This window comes from Anguilla anguilla, chromosome 10, assembly GCF_013347855.1.
Source record: "Anguilla anguilla isolate fAngAng1 chromosome 10, fAngAng1.pri, whole genome shotgun sequence".
Classification (NCBI taxonomy): Eukaryota; Metazoa; Chordata; class Actinopteri; order Anguilliformes; family Anguillidae; genus Anguilla; species Anguilla anguilla.
The window spans coordinates 29,996,831-30,014,498 of NC_049210.1; the positions used below are offsets into that span (position 1 = coordinate 29,996,831).

General features: G+C 37.6%; 1 protein-coding gene across 2 annotated transcripts; it reads left to right on the plus strand.

Moving 5' to 3' along the window:
* The first annotated feature begins 103 nt into the window (after window positions 1–103).
* Window positions 104–17,452, plus strand: sirt4 (sirtuin 4). Of its 2 annotated transcripts, none has more exons than XM_035380193.1 (4): window positions 104–260; window positions 7,970–8,466; window positions 12,049–12,343; window positions 16,046–17,452. In XM_035380193.1, the coding sequence occupies exons 2-4, from the start codon at window positions 7,970–7,972 to the stop codon at window positions 16,196–16,198; spliced, it is 945 nt and encodes a 314-aa protein (XP_035236084.1). In that variant the 5' UTR covers window positions 104–260; the 3' UTR covers window positions 16,199–17,452. The 2 variants fall into 2 exon arrangements, with proteins under 2 accessions (XP_035236084.1, XP_035236085.1); XM_035380194.1 differs by having other exon boundaries at window positions 7,970–8,454.
* Window positions 17,453–17,668: the final 216 nt, after the last annotated feature.

The following is a 17,668-nucleotide window of genomic DNA, read 5'->3' on the forward strand; positions in this document are numbered from 1 at the left end:
TTGCTATTTGAACTGTCTTGTAATGAGCGTGGCCCAGACTGTAAGCATACTCAACTGATGAACTTTTGCGCTTTTATTTTGAAATCATTGCTCATATATTGCACAAGAAGATAAACCCTTAAGTTCGCTCGCTTCCGCAGCCGGTTCTGTCCTCTAGTTTCGTAATGTCAGTGTGATCTGTTGTCCTCTGTGTAGTTATCCCACTTATTATGGGATAACTCTTGATTCGGAGCGTGACTCAGACGACCTTTTTTGTAAAGGTAAGTTTATTAATTGTAGATGCAGTTAGTAAGTGAACAGCATGTGTCATTCGGCTGCTAACTGCGATTCAGTCAGCCTAATTTTCTACTTTGCCATGGCCATTGGCTACCTCTAGTCCAGCAATTGCTAGACCCTTTTTTGAACGGATAAATTTAAACTAATATTATTTTTGTTTTCATTGCCCCGAAGCCCTCCCTAATCAGTATAATCCACGAAAAGAGTGCATGTTTTAAAGGAGTACCATGGTGATTTTCACACTCTCTGTTTTATGTGCTATTTGCACAAGAGGCATTGAAGAAACACAATGAGCAAAGTATTAAATATGTCCGTTCTGTATTTTTGGAGAAATATGCGTTTTAAATTCATCGTCCCATTTTCAACCGGTTGAGAAAGTTGTCATTTTTCTACGTCACGAATACAGTAACCACTCCTATTTCCACGCCCCGTAAAGAAATCTGACAGGACACACCATCCTGCTGTTCAGACAATGCAAATATTTGACTAACGTTAGGTTCACTTAAATTAGAGTTCCTTTAGATTATTTCTGGTTATATTCATTTAGCTAGCTAGCTAACGTTAGCTAGCTAGGAGGTTTGCTTTCATAAGGCAATGTTATCGATAACGTTAGCTTGCTAGTTCGCTTTTATGAGGACGTTATAGTTGTGCTTTTATCTTAACTTGGCTAGCTAGATAGCAAAAATTGTAACTGGATACAAGTCAACGTCCTTACCTTAGCTATCTATCGATACTTGATATACTACTAAGCTAGCTAGCTTGTGAAAATTCAGTCTCCCAAAGAGAGCGCGTATCATGGGGGTAGCTATGGTAACGGGGAACGGTCTGTCAATCATAGCTAACTGACAGTTCTCATTACCACGCCCAGACGGTTCGGGTGAATTTTTATAGTGGGAAATTTAGGCTTAGAAAAATACGTTTTAAAGTACATTGAAATGACTGAAGAATAAAAAAATTATGCACATTTGTTTTGTTGTTGCCTGAAGACAACTGGGAAGTGTCACGTTCAACCACCATGGTACTCCTTTAAGTGTATAATGTACCCCACTCATTCTTCATTTACAACAACTGGAATGTAAAGTTTAGAGTTAGGCTACCAGGTGAAGTAGGCTATTCTTTTTTTTCTTTCTTTTTTTGCGACAAATGTTCTGGAAAATAACTCCGTTGTAATGATGATGCAACCACCATCATAACGTGAAAATGTGATTTATAATTAAGTATGCAACGTTCGAATTTTTTATTGTGTTTTTCACTTACCTTATAACAATTGTTCTGATAACTCATTTAATTTTTGGCGGGGGAGAAGACGTAATTGGCTGGCCATGTTGACAAATAAAGAGTTTTGTCAGGCATTTTTGATATCCAGGTTAGGAGTGTACACAAGGCATGTTATTTTTCATGTGATTACACTTTGTCATCATTATCAGCACTATCATCATGCAAAGACAGTAGGCTATATGTCAAAATAATGTTGTCAAAATAATATTATGGTGGAATCGGCATAATAGCATCTAAATTTAAGAGAAAACATATGCCAGCTTTATTACATATTACTCATTATTTGTCACCATTCATTGATTCATCACCATGAACAGTGGACACAAGAACGTTATGATACATTATTATGGGTAATGTTAATATGAATAATATCAAAATAGCAATTTAAGCAAAACAGTAATGACGGCGAATTCACGTAATCCTAGTTCAAGGTTTAATACTCAACATATTCTGATACATTGTGATACATTTTGTGCAGGCAACTCTCTCAATTCAACCTCCAGTCTCGATCTTATTGAGAAATATCAGTTTAAATGCTGAGCTAAATCTATCAATTTTCACAAAATATATCACCAGAGTTGTGTGAAACATATGACCTATACCACTTTCAGTAGGCTGCTGCAGAATGCCATGGCATATCTGGCCAATTAGCAACCCTAGAAAATGCAACCTTATATAAACAATGTACACTAAAGTTAACCATAAGAGAGAGCCACCTGCCTACAGATATGCTTGTGCAGAACAATACAAGGAAATTAAGTTTTTTTAAAAAGAAAAAGCCTAAATATGCATTTAAAAAGTGTTTTTATCCAACAAATATCTTCCCATTGAGCAAATGACGTTGTTTCGACATTGTTTTCTGGTTGTAATATGGTCGCAACATCGGATAACCAGAATACAACCAGTTTTCAACTTACAAGACTTCGAAACAACATTGCAGAAAGGCATCTTAGTGGCATCATACCTTGATCAATTTCTACTAGTAAGTTGGCACAACATACTAGAACTTCCAAAAAATTCCAAAGTTTCTATGGTGGCCAGCTAGCTACCTCCAATTTACACCATCTCGTGACTAAGTTTTAAATGCCAATGGGCAAAAAAGTTAACGGCTGTTAGCTGAGCTGAGAAGCTTGTTTCTCTATAGGAACACTGTGGTTCAACTTCATTGAAAGTATCTTGTTTAGCTAACATTAGCAGCTAGCTATTTTAAAAATCTGCGGTTTGCTAACCACCAGTAGACTAGCTAACTTTGGTTGCTGTAATGTTTTGTCGGATGTAGGCCAATGCATTTGTTAGATTCATGGATGATAAAATCAGACAAACTGTCCCCATGTCGTACATCAAGAACTTAAAATCTGAAGAAAAAAAGGCTTTGACAGAAATAAGAAACATGTCATACTCTGGAAGAAAATTCCCCAACACACAAGGTTTTACTACAATGGACACATTTTAAACCTTCCAGGTAAGATGTAGCGATGTTTTGGGTTTTTTCGAATCATTTTCTTAATATTTTTTCTGTAATTTTCCTCATTATTTTCCTGAAATTACAACTTGATTTTATCTTGCCTGAAAGATCTGAGAGAGGAACTGGACATCCACTAAACCTGAGAGCGATGACAACCTCGATCAGAGAGCAAAAGACAAATGGTACAGTTTACTTGTCTTTCTGTTATCATGTCTATCGCAGGTTATTACATTTGGAGTATGATTTCTGTCATAATTAAATATGATACACTCACATTTATCTCATGCTGAAAGTTTTTGCTGTTTCTACATAAAATCTGACATATTGGAAAATATATATAGCCATATATATTGAGTATAATCCAAGGATGTTATGCAATAAATTTGTTCAACCATGCTTGGAGTATTGTGTGCAGATCTGGGCACCGTACTACAAGAAATATATTGAGGCTCTGGGAAAAGGTTATAAGAAGAGCAACCAAATAGATTCCTGGTGTGAACGATAAAAGCTGTGAGGAATGCTTCAGATGCTTAATCTCTTCATGCTTTGTAAAAGGAAAAGGAGACTTAGGAATGATTTGATTGAGGCTTTTAAATTCATAAAGGGGCTCAACTACCAGAGATTCTTCAGGTTGAGTTCTGTCAGTAGAACGAGGGGGCACAAATGGAAATTAGCGAAAGGTAAACTCCGTACAGAAATTAGGGAGAATTTTTTCGGGCAGAGAGTGGTCAGTGTGTGGAATCGCCTGCCAGGTGACATAGTAGGGGCTGAAACTGGTGATTTTCCAGACCAGGCTTGATACGCTGTTGGATACTATCTAGTCTGTTGGTAATTCGAGCACTAGATACAAGTCAGGAATCTGGTGAGCACTGATTGGCTTGACCTCGTCGTCATGTTGTTATGTTATGTTATGTTATGTTATGTTAAGGCAAAAAGAAATAGTAAGACAAAGCTCTGAAAGTGAAGATGGTGTGGCTGTAGTTCCTTTCAAACTTACCAGAAGAATTCAGGAAAAGTACATTGAGCTTTAAAAAGAAATCCGTTTGACATAGATATTTAATTGAAGAAAAAAACTATTTTATTTATTTTATTTATTTTAACTATTAGGAAATGAAATGAAAATACATAGGAAATGGATACAACTTTCCGTATTAAGGCAACCAAACATCTGCCTTCAAGAGCAGTTACATACTTAAACAGATGGTAGGTTATTTTTTTCATATACAGCTAATCAATTCATTTTGATTCAATAACCTTTATTTGTCCCTGAGGGGCAATTAATTGCTGGGCATATCATCAATCAACATCAAAAACAGATAGGACACAATACAGACAACCTGACGTCACATACAACAGAAATTCAAATAAACAAGCAGAATGGAAAATGCAGTAAAAAAAACTGCAATAAAAAAGGTATCAAGAACACTCCTGGGCAAAAAAATGGGCCAAGCCCAAAATGGCAAAAATTAAGCTTTTAATGGTCTTAACAACAAATAATTGGTCAGAAAATTAGCAAGAATTAAACAAATGCACTCCTGAGACCTCCTGTGCCACCATTTGCTCGTTTACTTTTGCTGCAGTGAACTGTTTGGGGAAAAGCTATAAACAGGGAAATTCACTTATACAGTAGACAAATTAACAATGTCAAATAAGAGTCATGTTTTGTATTTGGCTGCATATCATTTGCATGCCATGACTTCCTGATTTCTGTGACCTAGCAACATCATCAGAGTCTGGATATCTTATTTTCAGGTTGTCCTACAAGCGATACAAAAACTCTTTGCATTTGAATGGATCTCTATGGGAATTGGGGGGTGGGACTAGATTCAGCTGTAAATTATGCTGAAACAGTATGGAACACATTTGTTGGCTAAATGGCTTTAAGTCATCAAGGGTCCAAGGTATCAAATGAGCCTCAAACCACCGTGCTGCTGCAAGATATGCAGTAGATACTACAAGCATTGTTTCTCCTGATTAATTTTCATGTTGAACTCAATGTAAAAAATATTCAGGAGAAAACAATGCTTTTAGCATTTCTTAAGCAATAGAAACTAATGCATTTTACAGACCACAATCAAGAAATATTAATTATTTAGTTTTGACACTGGTCATTATCAACGACTTCTGCTTTAAAATGTGTAATAAATATAAACCAAAGTACAAAGAGAAAGTGGCCAATTTGTTCATTTCTAACCAGCTTCTAGCTAAATACAGAACATTTGAATGAATTAACATCAGTTGTAGGCATATGCACAAACACTGGCCATTTGTGACTGTATGTTGGGAATGGAGTGACTAGCATGCATATTAATATACTGCATATACATTTTTTTTTGCCTTTCAGAAAATATCAGGAAGAGCCAGAGGTGCACCGTGCTGGACCCAATGCAGATTCTGGCTAGCATTTTAAAATATGGCACGGTGAAGGTGGTAGAAAAAAATTAATTAAAACAAGAAATATTTATAGACTTTTTCTACCCACATTATTATTATTATTGTTGTTGTTGTTGTTGTTGTTGTTACTAGTAGCCTTTAAATAATAATTATTTAAGTTATTGCTTTTTTAAAATGTCTGTTTGCTTAAAATAAAATGTAATTTCAAAAAAAGTCTTGTCAGCTGAATTTCTGTATACTCTATATTTCCTATTTCAAACATTTTATCTTATCTACTTCTTCATGAACCATGTATCATTAATGATCATTTAATCATGTGTCATTAATTCTTTATTTGCTAATTATTGTTTAAACCAATACTATCCAATTGCTTTTATTTTGCTTTAAATATGTTAAGGACAGTTACTTTACACTCACACTGAAAATACTAGTATAGTCTACCCCACAAAACAACAGGTTGAATTCTGGTCAGCTTCCAACGTCTGAATGATAACCTAATGATAACGTAACGTTATGACTTCAAAAAAAGATGTCCATGCAATGTGGTTTCAATCGACCTGTGCCGGCAGCACGTTACATATACAGTGGGCTCCAGAATTATTGACACCCTTAATAAAAATGAAGAAAAAAGAATGCATATAATAACATATAGATTATTATCTGTGTCATTTATGTTCAAACGTATGGGAAAACTATATACTTTTATTTCAATACATTTACTCTCATGCTTCAATGTTTTTTTATTAAGTAATCTATTTTTTTCTGAAAACCATAGGTGCCATAATTATTGGCACCCCTAACAATTATTGTAAGTAAAACCAAACAAAATGAAATTGGCAATACAATTTTACTTAATTTAGTTCATCTCAGTCTAAAGGAACTATATTGTGTCATTCCATTACTTCTAGTTTCACTAGAGAATAAAAATGAGCATACAAAACAACATAACAAGCATACAAAATCCCTTTGTCATCCATCAGCATGGGAAAAGCCAAATAACTGTCAATTCAGAAGAGACCGATGGTAATTTCCTGTCAAAAGTCTGGTAATGGGTACAAAAAAAACCATAAACGGTTAAACATACCACTTAGCACTGTAAGGGCAGTAATAAAAAGGTGTAAAACATATGGAATGGTTGCTAATTTGGCAGGAAGAGGAAGCAAGTGCATGGTGTCCCCACGGACGGTGAGGAAGATGGTGAGGGAGGCCATTACTAACCCAAGGACCACTGTTTAAGAATTGCAGAGATCGGTTTGTTTCTTGCGGTCAACAAGTCTAAAAAAAAACATAAACTCTTTGGAAGGGTGGCACGAAGACAGTCCTTACTGAGCACAATGAACAAAACCAAGAATCTGGAGCTTGCCAAAGGTTATTGGAATTATGACTGGAAGAGAGTGGTATTGTCAGATGAGACCAAAATTGAACGTTTTGGCCATACACACCATCAACATGTTTGGTGGCAAAAGAATAATGCATGCAGGAGAAGCACCCCGCAGTGGTCCCGGGGCACTATTTTAGATTAATGGAACAAAGTGCCAGGAGATTCTGGCAGAAAATGTGGTTGTCTCTGCTAAGAAGCTAGGACTTGGTCATAGGTAGATTGTCCAGCAAGACAATGACTCCAAGCATACATCAAAATCTGAACAGAAATGCTTGAAATCTAAACAGAAATCTAAACAGAAATGAAATCAACATCCATGTTTTCCAATGGCCATCTCGGTCTCCAGACTTAAATTCCATCAAAAACGTGTGGTCTGAACTGAAGAGGGGGGGGGGGGGGGGGGGGGGGGGTCCATAAGTGCAAACCCAAAGATATCAATGATTCTGAAAAGTTCTACATGGAGCAATGGTCAAAAATCCCTCCAAATATGTTCTCTAGCCTTATCACAAATTATAGGAAAAGACTTGTGGCTGTCATCTTTACCAGGGGTGTTTTCGCAAAGTATTAAACCAGGGGTGCCAATAATTGTGGAACCTGTTTTTTGGGGACATATTTTTTTTATTTTAAAAAATTAATACTTTGGTTGATTCCAATGAATCATTAATCAAGCACACTAGTTTACACATGTTGGAAAATAAAGCTTATGTCAATAACTATTATTTTTTAGTTTAGCATTTTTTGTGCATATTTATCAAGGGTGCCAATAATTCTGGAGCCCACTGTAGCAAAGCATTTTTGTGGTTAGGGGTGCGGGATTTAGCAAGGAGTTAGTCTCCACACATTTCATGTTACCATACATTTCCTGTGTTAAGTCCATTAGGGTATCTACTTTATTTCCATAAGAGGTCATTTCAAAATAGTAGCTAAGAGACAAATTTATTTCAGCTTTTATGTACTATATCAGATTTTCAGTGGGTCAAAAGTTTAAATACACTTTGTTAGTATTTGGTGGCATTGCCTTTTAATTGCTTAACTTGAATCAAAGGCTTGGGGTACCCAGATTGGGGGAGAAAGCCTGCTCAGACAGTGAATTAAAATACTGAATGTATTTAGAAGGATCATGCTAGATTGATTGTGTGCATCCCGTGTGGATCATGAGCTGTGTCTGTTTGCAGATGCGCCTGGCTCGGAGAGCAATACCATGGCTTCTGGACACCAAAAAGTTTAGCTCTTTCACATCTGCTAGTACCCTGGACTTCGTTCCAGCCAGCGCACCGATAGGTTCATTGGCACTGGAGCAACTTCAGAACTTTGTCTACCAGACTAAGCGACTCTTTGTGATCACCGGGGCTGGGATTTCCACGGAATCTGGCATCCCTGACTACCGCTCAGAGGGAGTGGGGCTGTATTTCCGCACGGAGAGACGACCTATACAGCATGCCGAGTTCCTGCGGAGTAGCCAGGCCCGCCAACGCTATTGGGCTAGGAATTATGTTGGATGGCCGCAGTTCTCCTCACATTTACCAAACTCAGCGCACCTTGCATTACGTAACTGGGAGGCCCTTGGGAAGGTGCACTGGTTGGTGACTCAGAATGTGGATGCACTGCATTCCAAGGCTGGGCAACAGAAGCTGACTGAGCTGCATGGATGTACTCACAGGTATGTGTCTGGGTAGGTAAGAGACAGTTTGTTTCACAAACTTCTTAATGTTCTCACAGGCCATAAGTAAAAGGTACCTGGCCCTATGTTGTTAGTAGCAAGGAACATTTACAAATTTGTGTTTGCAGAAAAGATAATTATGCTAAAATTTCCTTATTGTGACTCACCGGCAAGAACTTAGAATATTATTTTATTGTAACCTTGTTGTACATAATATATTCCCTTGGAGTTATAAATGGTAGCATTTGTAAATTATTGTAAATGGTAAATGGACTGCATTTATATAGCGCTTTTATCCAAAGCGCTTTACAATTGATGCCTCTCATTCGCCAGAGCAGTTGGGGGTTAGGTGCCTTGCTCAAGGACACTTCGACACGCCCAGGGCAGGGTTTGAACCGGCAACCCTCCGACTGCCAGACAATCGGTCTTACCTCCTGAGCTATGTCGCCCCCGAAGAGAGACTGGCGTTGACTCTCCGTACATTAGCATGTGAAGTCTGCCCTCTGAACTCTCAACCGTGACGTAACCAAACATATGATACTCCCATCTCCATGAAACAAAAGATTACATAATGTAGAGTATAGAAACATATAGGCCCTACAAGAATGAAAGATTACATATTTAGGTATGTATACCACATTGTGTCACAATGTTTTTGCATTATTTTTCAATGTGACATCCATATTTCATCTTAAGTCACCATTAGGGACAAATTTATATGATTTATAATGGACAAAATGCATTTTGTTGATTTTTGGAGAGATTTCTGCACCCCTGTATATGTTAGACCCCTATACTGATGGAAAGATCATAATTCCCTCTTGGAAATTAAGCAAAAGTGAGTTACACAAGTCAAAACTGTTGATTTGTAGTGAAATACATGATTATGTTTGGGTAGATTTGGAGACACTAAGGGAAACCAGGGTACACTGCTTACTTTTTGCTTCATAGATCTTTTGTATTTCTGCATATCACCCTTGCACACTTGTGATCAATGCGTTTAAGATCCAGAACAGTTATAAAGCCTTAAATAGAACACCCCCTAAGTGGGTGAGGATTGGCCAGATTTGGCATCTGCACAAAGGGGTTAACTAACTTTAATGTTAAACAAGTGTATGGGTAGTGTATGTATTAGCTGGATAGTTGACATATTGTAAGCTTTCTAGCTCGATCTCTTGCTAGTTGATTTGAATCATTTTATCCGAAACAACTGGTTCTATTTAAAGGTTCATAAACTGGATTCAAATTGTGGGTATATTCCCCAGAAGTGACAATTAATTGTCTTGATATTTCTTTCAAGTTTTTGACCCAGTTATAAGCATTAAATTGGAATAAACACAATTGTCGTGACCTGTTCAGCAGACAAGGACAGAGTGGTGATGTATCCCGCAATTATTAACATTCATATCCGTAAGACACATCATATGTAAACCATATCCTTTTGCTAGATTGAGCTGGTTATAGCAGATTATCCCATGTGGTAACATTACACTACCAGACAAAATGGAAGAAAGAAACAGAAATTAGGCATTACCATTGTAGTTAAACCTGAAGCTCATTCAATGTGTAATAACGTTGTAACACTGAGCTAATGTACACTAACCTTAGACTCTACAGCAGTCTGAAACTCTGGACATTACATCCGAACAAAGAAAGCCTTTGATTGCACATTTCTAAACTTGAAAGCTATTTAATTCTCGCTAGCTAATGCTAGGCCTACTTACTGATTCACCACGGATTGTTCTGCGACAAGTTCAGGGCAAAAATGGGCATTAAATACTAACTGTATGGGTTCTTGCAATATTGCAGTGCCTGTGGGCTCCAGAAATAACACCCTTTCTTTGTGAGTATCTTTATTTTTGGGAAGAGAAAAAAGCGGTTCCTTTCTCTGCATCCAGAGAAGGGGCAATGCTTAGGCATTTTCAACGTTGCTTAGATTGTCCGCACTAAACAGTGGCAAGAGCATAATTTAACTATTACATGTGGGAAGGATTTCATTGGGCTTGTTATTTTTGGTATGTAACCAACACCCAGTTAACCCTGCCTACAGAAAATCTGGTGTATAGCCAAGCGGGAAAGCAAGCCAATTTTGGCACAGGCCTTCATACATTTTTTGCCAGAATCGTTTAAAATACAAATGTTTGAGAATGCAAAAAAAAAAATATAAAAACAACACATCAGCAAAGAATTCACAGATTTCAGTTTCCTTGACCTTTAACGTAATGCCTCGTTATGGAAAATTGATTACTTACTTCATTATGGAAAATACACATGAATTGTGTATCACCACGGTATCACCAGTGGCAATACTTAGCTGGTGACATGCAAACTGTGAGCGGCTACTGCAAAGTGTTTGTTGTTTGTGTTGCGTTTGCGTTGATTCTGTATAATGCTTGATATCATCTGGTTTGTTGTATGTCACATCCAGCGAGCGTTAATTAGGGTTCGGACTGCAAACTGTATGCCTGTGTGGAACAATGGGGAAGAGAATCTGAGGATTATTTGTGTGGCTAATTGTAGCCAGCTCAGATTCAGTTCAATTTTGTTGTGGCACAGGGTGACTTTATATCATCCTACGAATGTAATAAAGCATTAAGGATGTAGCCTAATTAATTTTGTTTAATTTGATTACCTAGAAAATCACCTGGACAAGCACCGCTGGTGTTGGTTACAGATATATTAAAATGTTTTAATCTATCACTTAGACACAAAGGTTTCTATTTGTTTTTCATTGCTACAACTCATAGGTTTGTAAATGGTTTCATTTCCTAGTTACAGGAAGCTATTTAGTTAACAGCAAACCTATATGTGAACCCATTGAAGCGTTGAGTTGGAGATGCATGATCATTGAATTATGGCTTTCTTTGCTTTAGTGTCATATTTAAATGAGAAATGAGAAGGTTTAAAACAGAAAGTTTATTTTTATGTGACTATGCAAGACATGAAATAATGCTTTAACTAGAAAAAAACAACTTGCACTCTAGTCTCGTGTGCAGTTTGAATGATGTGATCTCATGGAAGCAAATGTACTGTAATCGCTAAGTTTTTTTTGCTTGTTTTTTAGCTTTTAACCAGACGCAAGCTGCAGCACATGTACCCTATGTATGATGTCTGATAAAAGTTTAACTCATTAATCATCATTCAACATATCAAAATGTCACCAAATACCTGCTACTCAAGTTATTAATTTATTATATTTTAATACTGCAACCCAATTAAATTTTAATGGTTAATTCTATTGTTAGCAGTTTACATAGCTTTGACAGTAAACAATTTATTTAGACTAAGTGTTTATTTCTCTCTTCATTTTTACTTAAAACAATGTTAAGCATTCAATATGCTCAAAATATCAAAGGCAGCAGTGTTTATTTGGAAAATGTTACATGAATTGAAAATGATATTCCTCCATTTGTTAAATTATTTCAAAGCTTCTTTCTTCAATTATATTTTATTAATTGTATTACAATAAGTGAAGTTGGATACAAAACTGACTGTTCACAAAGAGTAAATTTACTGGCTAAATCTTGCCTACAGCCCCAGCATTCGTGTGTCTGGAATTCATTGTGTATCTGAATATGGATTTCTCTTCCACAGGGTGGTATGTCTAGGATGTGGGTCCCTCTGTGCTCGAGAAACACTGCAGGACCGCTTTACAGCCCTCAATCCAGGATGGGTGGCAAAGTCAAGAGGGGTTGCCCCAGATGGGGATGTTTTCCTCTCAGATGAAAAGGTCCAGCACTTTCGGGTCCCATCCTGTGAGAGTTGTGGGGGCATACTGAAGCCAGAGGTCACATTCTTTGGGGACACGGTGAACAGAGAAACTGTGAACTTGGTGCTGAAAAAGCTGGAGGAATCAGATGGAGTATTAGTCGCTGGCTCCTCAATGCAGGTACCGATTACCAAGTTTTAACTGTAATATTCTGCATATCAGGGAACAATTAATAAAAGCTGCTGGTAGCATTGCATCTTTTTAAGGTTTGGGGATAAAACATTCTTATTGTCAATAGACTGAAAATGATCAATAAATATAAATTTGTTAAAACTTATAAGAATGCGCAAGACATTGTGTTCTTGGTTTCTTTTTTGTAAGACGGCAGCAAATCAGTTCTCTGTAATTCCTCAAACTCAAGGACATGAATGTGTATGTACTGGATTGGATCTTATGAATAAATGTCTGTTTACAATAGAGTGGTAATCACTCTGGCTACACATAGCTAAATATATCACAATTTTGAAGTTAATTTTGGATACTAGTATGCTAAATGGCTAGCTAGTTCATTTGCAAAATGCTTTTTTAGAAATGTGGATACATTAGTTATCTATTTCTAATTTTATTGCAAATTGTTGACAAATTTGACATTTCTATCTACTGACAAACTACTAATTTTAACTACAGACATATATTTGTGTTATGATTTGTAAACCAGCAATCTATAGATAGGTACTAAGGCTGGCTAGGTAGAAAGCTACCCAGTTTATACCATTACCCGTTTCGGATGAAAAACTAGGCAATACTTGGAAATACTACTGCATACTCTAGCCACAGTTTACTGTGTGTGCAAACAGAGGTATTGTGCGCTCATGCAAGAATATTTTGTCTACAAGCGAATACATTTCATATTAGGGGCTTCCTTGTCTACCAAAGTCTGTATCAGTAGTAGGCTCTGCATGAGTATGCTAACATAGCATCCATGATATTACAGTGGTATCTCCTTATCACTGCCTTATTCTGTTCTCTGATTTGTTGGATGCACTAGCTTCCATCTACTGTACATTTCTGTTGCTATGGATTGTGACACAAAAAGCAGCACCAATGGAGGCTGAAATTCTTCACTTCAGAACTTAGTAGCTATATATATAGGTGGTAGGATACACAAATACACTACATTTCCAAAGGTTATGTGGACACTTAATCACACCTATATGTAATTGTTGAACATCTCGTTCCAAACCAATGGGCATTAATATTTTTTTTGCTACTGTAACAGCCTCCACTCTTCTGGGAAGGCTTTCCAGTAAATTTTATAACATGGAGCATTAGTGAGATCAGGCACTGATGTTGGGTGTAAGGCCTGGCTCACAGTCATTCCAATTCATCCCAAAGGTGTTTGATGGGGTAGAGGTCAGGACTCTGTGTTGGCCAATCAAGTTCTTTCCCACCAAACTCAGCAAACCATTTCTTTGTGGACCTCGCTGTGTGCATGGGGGCATTGTCATGCTGAAACAGGAAAGGCCCTTCCCAAACTGTTGCCACAAAGTTGGAGTGCACAATGCTCTGTCATAGTTTGCTGTAGCATTAAGATTTTCTTTTGCTGGAACTAAGGGGCTTAGCCCAAACCATGAAAAAAAGCCCCAGACCATTATTCCTCCTCCACCAAAGTTTACAGTTGGCACTATGCATTCAGTCGAACCCAGATTCGCCCGTCAGACTGCCAGATCTGATTTATGAAGTGAAGTGTGATTTCTCACTCCAGAGAATGTGTTTCCACTGTTCCTGAGTCCAATGGTGATGTGCTTTACACCATTCCAGCTGATGCTTGGCATTGCACACGGTGATCTTAGGCTATTGTACGACTGTTTGGCCATGGAAACCCATGAATTTCATGAAGCTCTTGACAAACAGTTATTGTCCTGACATTGTTTCCAGAGGTAGTTTGGAACTCTGTAGTGAGAATTGCAACCAAGGACAGATGATTTTTATGTAGTACAAGCTTCAGCTTTCGGTGGTCCCGTTCTGAGGTTGTGTGGCCTAGCACTTTGCAGCTGAGCTGTTTTTGCTCCTGTTTCCACTTGACAATAACAGCACTTACAGTTGACTGGGTCAGCTCTAGCAGGGCAGAAATTTGACGGACTGACTTGTTGGAAAGTTGAAATCCTATGACAGTGCCACGTTGAGTCACTGAGCTCTACAGTACGTCCCATTCTACTGCCAGTGTTTGTCAATGGAGATTGCATGGCTGTGTGCTTGATTTTATGCACTTGTTAGCAATGGGTGTGGCTGAAATAACCGAACCACTAATTAGAAGGAGTGTCCACATACGTTTGGATCTTAGTGTACATATATGTTTGTGGCACAAACATATCTTTGGAAAATAGCCTATATACTGAGTATCTTTTTTTAATCAGATTTAGCCACACAATTGCAAATTGAGTGTGAAATATAATAGTTCATTAGAATGAGTGTGGGTGAAATAGTCGAACCACCAATTAGAAGGGTTGTCCACGTACATCTGGAAATGTAGTGTACATATACTGTATGTATATGGCATACATATACAGTTGAGGCCAAAAGTTTACATACACCTAGGCTAAAGACATTCAAACCGCCATGCTTCACAGATGGGATGGTGTTCTTCAGATTAAAAGCCTTACCCTTTTTCCTCCATACATAGTGCTGATCATTATGGCCAAAAAGTTCAATTTTTGTTTCATCTGACCGGAGAACACTCCTCCAAAAGGCTAGGTCTTCGTCCTGGTGATCCCCTGAAAACTTTATTCTGGCTTTTTTATGCCGGTCTTGGAGTAGAGGCATTTTCCTTGCGTGACAGCCTTTCAGGGCATGGCGCTGTAGGATTATCTTAATGGTGGATGTAGATACTTTGGTACCTGATGCCTCAAAAACTCCTTAACCAGTTCCTTTGTTGTTGTCTTGGCGTTCAGTTGAACCTTTCGGACCAAAGTTCATTCAACCCTGGGAGTTAATTTGTGCCTCCTTCCTGAACGATGCAGTGTCTGTGTGGTCCCAAGAGTTTTATATTTGCATACAATTATTTGTACAGATGCTCATGGTACCTTCAGTTGTTTGAAAATTGCTCCGAAGGAGGAACCGGACTTGTGGAGGTCAACAATTTTTTTTCTGAGGTCTTGGCTGAGTTGGATTTTCTCATAGTATCAACGGCAAAAAATGCAGTGGCTCTAAACTTAGGCCCTTAAATACAGCCAGGGGTGCCAATTGACTCCTAATTATGACAATTGGCCAATCAGAAGCTTCTAAAAAGTCATTACATCAATTTCTGTAATCTTCCAGACTGTTTAAAGAGACAGTCAACTTGGTGCAGATAAACTTTTGACCCACTGGAATTCTGATATAGTGACTTAAAGCTAAAATAAATTTGTCTCTAATCAATTGTTTTAAAATGACCTCTGATGTGAACACAGTAGATGCCCTAATTGACTTGCCAAAAGAAATGTATGGTAACATGAAATGTGCGGAGCTGTGAAAAACTCAGTTTGAATATCTTTAGCCTAGGTGTATGTAAATGTTTGGCCTCAACTGTATCCTTGGGGAATATATACAGAGTATCTATTTTTACCATATTTAGCCACATAATAGCAAATTAAATATAATGGTTCATTTGAAAATACACTGCAATACAATATAATTAGAAATTAGACAGTTCCCAGCCACATTTCAATGCAGCTGGACAAGATAATATATTTAGACATTGATTCAGGAAATAATTTAATCAAGAAATTCGGTAAAATCCATTATTACCATAGACCTCAGTGAAGGAGCTTTAGACGCTTAATGCTGACGATCATATTGAGTGCCTCAAGGTACATTGTAATGTATGTAATGTATGTTTTTCAGGTGTATTCTGGGTACAGATTCCTTCTGGCTGCTAGTGAAAGAAGAATTCCAGTTGCCATCTTGAATATAGGGCCAACCAGAGGAGACCATCTATCCAGCATAAGAGTGAGTGCCCGCTGTGGGGAAGTGCTGCCTGCCATCTTTCCTCTCTGACAGTACTGGAGCTGGCACAACCCTGACCCATCAGCTAGCAAGAACAAGACAGAGTGAACACTTTGGAAGACATTTTAGTAAAGAAGATGCTCATCCTCATAACTCGCTCTTCTCTCAGGATATTAAAGATTTTTTCCTGTGGCATTTTGTTCTATGTAATGTTGAATTTATCATTTGAACTTTTAAATCCAATCAAATTAAATTCCATTTCAACTGGATGACCAAGAGGTATCTTTGCTTGTTGCAACCGAACCTAAAGTAGTAAACTGTTTGCCAAACCATAGCTATTAGCTAGAAGTTTTTTTTTCTATAGCAAGCTCTGTTACTGGCTAAAGTACTTGGCTAATGCTAGTTTGTTACCTTAGCGTATCAGCTACAGTAGCAAGTCATAAACTTTCGCACGAGAGATGGTTTTAAATGGCAGACAGTAAATGTAATTCACCAGCTTTAACATTAGTATTTCCCTAGGTAACTACCCAAGCAGTTACAATTGTAATTGCCTCTTGTTTAACTGCCATCTTTAAATTTTTAAGGATGTTGTTCCACAAATCTTTAGTCAATTGAGGCCGTTTTGAAAATATTAAAAGTTTACAAAAAATCTGAGCTATTGAAGGTACATACGTGAAAACATTACATACTGTAGAGTACAGAAAAACCTACAAGAGTTAATAATTACACATTTAGGTACTGTACCAGATTGTGTGACATTGTTTTTGCATTATTTTTAAATCTGATATCAATGTTTCATCTTAAACCTTCATAAGGGGCACAAATCCAACAAGTGGGATTGGTTAGTTTTTGAGAACTAGTCTTGCATTGTCAAGGATGGCACAAAGTAAAAAATATATTTCCATTGTGGTCTTTGATGGTAAACAACAGCAGTGGAGGTAAGATGACTACACAAAAATAATGTCAAAAAACAATTACATCCATTTTTGCCTCCAAGCAATTACACTTGTGAGAAAGCATGTCAGCGACACCTAGTGTCCTGGCATGGTTTTTTCTATGAAACAGCTTTTTGGTTTAGTTTGGCATGTGTGCTGTGAGAGCGGGAGCCATTTATGGAAACTTCCCAAATTTTGTTTAATGCTTGTGCGTTTATGCAACTAATACCAGACACACACACACACACAAACGAATGCCTACCCAACCTACCATAATTTGCTAATATTCTGTTCAAATCCATCATTGCTTTCTCTGTCATAATGGCAACTGCATTTGTTTCACGAGAATAAAATATATCACTCCTCTGGAGCCAGATTCTCTAACCGGAATCATTCCTGTCCATATTAGCCACCTCAACCAGTAAACTCCAAGTGGAGGTGTACAACCTCTGCTACAACACTTGCACTTTTTTTTTTTAAGCAGCCAGGCTTTTACTTTTCTCTTAAAGCTCTGAATTCGCAGAGTTTTTAATCCCTATGAGTAACTTGTTCCATTCAGAGCCCCTGGAACACAGGGCGCATCAGT